Source organism: Solanum stenotomum, chromosome 1 (assembly GCF_019186545.1).
Source record: "Solanum stenotomum isolate F172 chromosome 1, ASM1918654v1, whole genome shotgun sequence".
Lineage (NCBI taxonomy): Eukaryota > Viridiplantae > Streptophyta > Magnoliopsida > Solanales > Solanaceae > Solanum > Solanum stenotomum.
The window spans coordinates 88,752,856-88,759,653 of NC_064282.1; the positions used below are offsets into that span (position 1 = coordinate 88,752,856).

Sequence of the window (6,798 nt, forward strand, 5' to 3'; positions counted from 1 at the left end):
ATATATATATATATATATATATATATATATTGGCATTTATTGAAGAATGTTCATCAAACTTAGATCTAACCAGCAAGGCATCATGTTCCATATAAATCAGTTATATTTGTCTGATTAAAAAGAAATAAAGATTCTTCTGAATTATGGCAAAATTACAATTACATACTTAAATTATAGAAGAAATCCGTAACTCCTATGAATTTGATTTTTTTCATATTATATAACCTTAAACCATGTGAGGGTCTTGTTACCCCTTAATTATGTTTAGCCTGTTTTTGTATTTAATTGACAAAATTGCACTATTTTTGTGTTTAACCTATTGTGTCTATTAAAGATGATGTTTGCATTGCTCGTTTTGATATCTATTTAATTATTTTTTAAATTTTACACAAATTTTCTTTATTAAAAATACTTTTAAGTAGTAATTAATGAGTACTCACTAATTATTAATAGTTAGACAAGCTTTTAGTTTCTGAAAAATAGTTTCGGCTACTCCTTCAAAAGATTTATTTTCTCTCCATAATTTGGTCAAACATTCCAGTTTTTAAAACTGTTCAATTTTGGATATATACAAATAGACATACACATCTTACATAGGTAGAGTGTAAAGAAGAAGAGGTGTGGAAGGTGTGTTATGCGGTGGGGGGTGGAAGGAGAATTCTAATTTATTTATTTATTTATTTTTACTTAATTTTTATCAGACACTTGTGTTTTATTTTTATTTTATTTTTTGTCACGTCAATTTTCGAAAGTAAATTTACTTTTAAATAATAAGTAAATGTATGTAATAAACCGTCATGATGATAGTTGAAGCAAAACACACTTTGCAAATCACATTCACTCAACTAATTATTAATTAAAAAAAGCCACCCAAGCACAGAAGTAGTCCAATATTAGCCAAAATAAAATAAAAATAACTATAACCTTTTTTAAAATTTTTTTCCCTTGTAGTTGTATTCGTGGGAAGAATCTGTGAAACTTTTTGCAATATCCTTATTGAATGCAAAAATACAACGACAGCACACCATAAAAAAGTGTAGCTGAAACAAACTATCACTGAGCCATTTCTGCAACAAACCCTAATTTTTTTAATTTTTTTTATTGAATGCAAGTTTAACCAGAGTTGAGTTAGGTAGTATTCCATTATTCTATTTTTAAAAATTTTGATTTTTAAATATGTAATAACGTTCTTGTATAATTAAAGACTTCTCATTTAATTAAAGAAAACAAAAAGCATAAAGTATTTTTTAAAATATAAAAATATATTTTTCTTGTAATTGAAGTGACGAGAACAGAAGAAAGGATTTTCAATTCAAGGTTTTCACTAGAAATAAGGGTAATGCTAAAATAATGTATTAGATTCACATGAATGTAATAATTTTTATTTGTAATTTTATTTTATATTAAAAATTATTAGTATAATTAAAATATTTAATTGTAAATTTAACAAATCAAAAAAATTATAAGTTTCATAAACTTTAAATACAACTTTTAACGAGAGACAATTGCTCGGATAATAAATTCTCCTCATTTTCAATTTTAAAATTATAAAATTCGAGTTATCTTTTTTTTCCCTTGGTTTTCGACTTGGTGTCTAGCCTTTCTATTGGAGAGAATTTTTTCATAATCAGAATTTTAACTCGAAATCTCTAATTAAAGAAGAAACAGTTTCATCCACGCACTACGAGAGCAAAAGGTATGAAAAACCCAAAGAAGTTAAAAAAGGAAATCTTGACTCTTTTTTGAAAAGACATAATACATAAATGCACCATTTAACTTGGTTTCAGTTGACATCTATACAATCCAACTTTGGGTGTATACAAGTAGATACTTAAACTTGTATAAAGTTAAACAAGTAGATACACGTGTCCTACGTGACGCAACACACATATGACGCCACGTAAGATGTGAAAATATCATGTAGGTCGCCACGTAGAATACATGTGTCTGTTTATTCAATTTTATACAAATTTAGTACTCCCTCTATCCACAATTGTTTGGCAGGTGTACTAAAAATAGATGTCCAAGATTAATTGTCAATTTAAACAATCAAGAATTAATTAGTCACTTTTTTCCAATTCTGCCCTTAATGATTATGTGGACTTTTGTATTCTTGATATAGTAGGGTTATATTAGTCAAATTACACCTTGTATTAAATTTTCCTTGAGGGATGTGCATGACCTTACCCTGACAAACAATTGTGGACGGAGAAAGTATCTATTTATGTACACCTAAAATTGAAGAACATAATTATCAGTTGATGTCAAGTTAAAAGGACGTGTTAATCTATTGTACGTTACCGAAAGTACCATTTTTTTTTGTTTAACCAGAGTTGAGTTAGGTAGTGACCATATGAATGAGTTTATGACCGTTTGAAAGGCAATAGGCACACACATGTACACAAGTACATGTACAGTCAATTATATATGACAAAGCCTTTAGCTTTACTGCTCAATTTCCAAAAACACTGTCTCCCATACTCAACAAAAACATACATACATATATATGAAATATACTGTAAATTTACACTTATCATACATATAAAGTACCACTATAACAGGCATATAGCTCCTGTACTTCAGTAGCCACTCTCATTTTTGTTGTCTAGAAAACTCTGTTTCCCATAGCACTCTTCTTCTTCCTCTCTAACCAACCAACTTTTTCTCTTGAAAAGTAAAGTGCAATTTCTTCATTATTGCTTTCTCAATCATGGCTGCTTTTATGTTATCTTTGGTGTTTTTATTGGCTATCATTGGTCACTCAAGTAAGCTGCCACTTTTCACTTTGCCCTCAAGCTTTCTTTGTTATCTGTGTTTCTTGAGATGGGGTTTCACTATATATTGTTCTTAAGGATGTTCTTGATACTACTAAGTTCAAAGATTCAGTCTTTTCCTCTTTGCCTTCAAGTATTCTGCAGTTTTCATATTTTTATTGAGATGGGGTTCCACTATTTTGCTCTTAAGTATGTTCTTGATTCTATTAAGTTCAAAGATTCAGTCTTTTCCCCTTGGTCTTCAAGTTTTCATATTTTTCTTGAGATGGGGCTTCACCAAATGTTGCCCTTGAGGATGTTCTTGATTCAACCAAGTTCAAAGATTCAGTCTTTTCCCTTTGCCTTCAAGATTTCTGCATTTTCATTATTATCTTCAAATGGGGTTTCACCATAGTTTGCTTTTAAGGATGTTCTTGATAATATCAAATTCAAAGACTCAATCTTTTTCCCTCATATTTTCTTTGTTTTCTGCATTTTTCATATTTTTCTTGAGATGGGGTTTCACTATATTATGCTCTTATAGATGTTCTTGACTCTTTTGAGTTCAAAGATTCAATCTTTTTCCCTTTTGTCTTCATATTTTCTCTGTTTTCTGCATTTTTCATATATTTTTTGATATGGAGTTTCACTTTATTTTGCTCTCAAAGATGTTCTTGATTCTATTAAGTTCAAAGATTCAGTCTTTTTCCCTTTAATAGGAAAAACACAATGAGATTTACTTGTTTGAGCTGATTTTCTTGTGGATTTTGTTTCTACAGGTTCTAGTTACTGTATTTGCAAAGATGGTGAAGATGTAAAAATTCTTCAGGAGAACATAGATTATGCCTGTGGATCTGGAGCTGATTGCACAGCTATCCATACTAATGGTGCTTGTTTCAACCCTGATAGTGTCAAAGATCATTGCAACTATGCTGTAAATAGCTATTATCAAAGAAAAGGTGCATCTGGTGCTAGCTGTGACTTTAAAGGAACTGCAACTTTGACATCAGCTGCACCAGCTTGTAAAGTTTCCTCATTTATACACTAATCTATATATTCATTTTGTCACTTTCAAAGATTTATTGTTAAACTTTTTTTGTTTTGTTTTTGATCATCAGCTACTGGTTCTGGATGTGTATATCAGTCCACTGCAGGGTATGTTTTCTAAACTTGTGTTATAATATGTTATGTTAGATCTAGCATTGCATTAGATTCTACTTAAAGTTTTACCTTAAAAGTAAAGGAAAGATTCTTAGTGTCACTCTTGGTTGTGTGATGATGATAGCTTCAATTTAAAGCTCATTTACCTTTTGATCTTAGAGAAAAGGTTGCACTCTTTTTTTTTCTTGGTGTCAATTGCAAGTTGTGTGTTTTTGAAGGTAAAGGGTTGGTGAAGGAAGTTAAAAGTGTGTCTTTGGGTATGGAAATGTTGTTGGGCTAAAACAATCTATAGATCAAGAGAGTGTTAACATGGTGTTTAAACCCACACTATTTTCCTCAAATGCCTTGTACCATTAAGAGTGTTCAACACCTACTTTCCATGTAAGACTTTGTTCAAACTCCCCACCGACAAATACATAAGGGTCGTAGCTAGTATAGAGACAACTTATGATCATGTGTTAAATTTATGTATAAGTTCCGTAACATTTGATAGCAAAATTAGGGAAGTAAGTTATTCGTGTATAAAAGTAATATACCCCCATTTAAAAAGGAATGACCTACTTTTTCTAAGTCTGTTTAAAAAATAATCACTCATTTTCATTTTTGGTAACACTTTAGTTTCAACTTTTCATGGGACATGTTTAAGACCACAAGATTAAAAGACATTTTGATACATTTGACATAACTTTAATATAAGACCACAACATTAATAAATCTTATTTATTTTTTAAACTCTATGTCAAGTCAAACTAGTTCATTCGTTTTGAAACAACAGATGGAGTACGATGTTTAATTTGCACTTTAGAAACTCACATAACTAATAAGTAGATGTATAAGTTGTGAGTGAATTTGTGTACTATTTTATACAGGGGCAAAGCCAATGTACTAATAATAAGTACAACAACTTTGATCTAAATTCTATATTTGTCTAAAGAACCTCATACCCCACAAACTTTAAATTGTGGCTCCACCTCTGATTTTATACGGAGTAGAAGATTGAATAATTAATACCCGCATAGTTAATATTTGCATGATTCTAATCAATTACTAAACAATCCCTTAAAGAATAAATTCACTTGATTATGACTTCAATGGTCGGTTGTTGTATGATTGTTGGTGCCTTTTCTAGTCCAACACTTTATTTTACCATAAACTTCCAATAGCTGTATATTGTCACTACTCACTACCAAATTTGGTGAGTTTGTTTCTTCATCATGTGCTTTTGTGAGCTGTCTTGATATCTTATGTCTGTTAATGCTCAATGTGTACCTTTTTTTCTTTGCTATGACGAAAATTTCAGGTGTATCCTACCATCATGTAGCATTTTTTAATCATGTTAGTTCATTAGTTTGTGTCATGCATACTTGCTTCTTCATGTACCAACATTTTTTAGTCCTATTAGTTCATTCATTTATTTGTCACGCTACTTGTTTCCCTCATGACGTTTTCGTGTACTAATATTACTCCCTCTTGTTCCAAAAATTTTTGGCAAGCTTGCGGAGACATTTATTACTTTTTGACATAATACATACATAAACATGCTCTTTAACTTGGTCTCAGCTGACATTTATGTCTTCCAACTTTGGGCGTCCACAAGTAGACACTTAAAACTTGTTTAGAGTTGAACAAGTAGACACATGTATCCTATGCGACGTCCTATGTGGCAATTCATGTCGGACTCATGTGTCTACTTGTTCAACCTTATACATGTTTAAGTGGATACTTACAGTTGGAGGACATAAATGTCAACCGAGGTCAAATTAAATGAATCGCGTATGTATTGTACCTTACTTTGTTTCTTGAATCTTTCCTTCCAGTTCAATTGGTTAACGGTTAATTTCGTGACGTATTTAATGAGATAAAAGATAGTTCTTGAATGTCTCCTTAAAGGGTGTGCGTTCAAAAATCGTAAAAGACAGATAATATGGATGGATGGTATTGTTGTATATCGGTTAATCGGTTCGATATGGTTCTTGATATCCTTTTATTCTTTTGTTTACCAGTAACACAGGTGGAAACACAAGTCCAACAACTGTACCAGGAACAACAAGTCCATCAACAGGAGGCACTAGCACTGGCACAACATTACCAGGGACTAATCCAGTTTTTGGACTTGGACCAAGTGGCATGACCAACACAGACATAAATGGTGGTACTATTATTCATCAAAACACTGTGTTTTTCACCATGACCCTTTTGTTTACAACCTTGTTGGTATGCCTAAGGGCCTAAAAGAAACAAGAATGAAAGAAGGGTTGGGGGGTGTATAAGGGACAATTAAGCTCATTTGCCTAATTGAATAGAATTTTGGGTTGGTAAGGGGGGAATTATGTGGACACAACTTCCACTTCTTCTTTTTTTGGTTTTGTGGTTTCTTGTTTTTAACATCTACTTTTTATTTTGTCATGAAAAAGTTCCCCTTTAAGAGGAGGTGGAAACAGTTATTAATTAGTGGTGTAGCAGGGGGCCTAATCTCTATCTTTTTAGATTTTTCCCTTTTGTATATCTAGAGAGTAGAGAAAAGAGGCTGTAATTTTTTATTCAAATATTGTTATCAATGAGACTGCTCACTACTTTGCCCATCTTTTTTGGAGTTATTCTTTGATTTGGTACAAAATTTAAAAAATAATATTTTGGAATTGTGATCCAAAACAATTTTGGAATGTGTGCTTACAAATCTACTTCATTCAATAAAAGAGAAATTTTTAAGTTAAAAAAAGTATAAATGTTGTAGATGGACTTAAAAAAAAAAGTATGTTGATAAGTTATTCTGAGATAAGTTACTTTACCATGAAGGTATAAATGATAGAATAAAAAACTAGTATATCTTATATCTCACACAAAACGATTCACTGTTGTTGATTGTGAGATTAAAATATAATGT

The 6,798-nt window shown here is 31.1% G+C and overlaps 1 protein-coding gene across 2 annotated transcripts; it reads left to right on the plus strand.

Moving 5' to 3' along the window:
* The first annotated feature begins 2,491 nt into the window (after positions 1–2,491).
* LOC125875421 (PLASMODESMATA CALLOSE-BINDING PROTEIN 2-like) lies at positions 2,492–6,494 on the plus strand. 2 transcript variants are annotated; one of them, XM_049556403.1, is made up of 4 exons: positions 2,492–2,765; positions 3,533–3,775; positions 3,872–3,908; positions 5,918–6,494. In XM_049556403.1, the coding sequence occupies exons 1-4, from the start codon at positions 2,711–2,713 to the stop codon at positions 6,144–6,146; spliced, it is 564 nt and encodes a 187-aa protein (XP_049412360.1). In that variant the 5' UTR covers positions 2,492–2,710; the 3' UTR covers positions 6,147–6,494. The 2 variants fall into 2 exon arrangements, with proteins under 2 accessions (XP_049412360.1, XP_049412361.1); XM_049556404.1 differs by having other exon boundaries at positions 2,497–2,765; positions 3,872–3,906; positions 5,928–6,494.
* Positions 6,495–6,798: the final 304 nt, after the last annotated feature.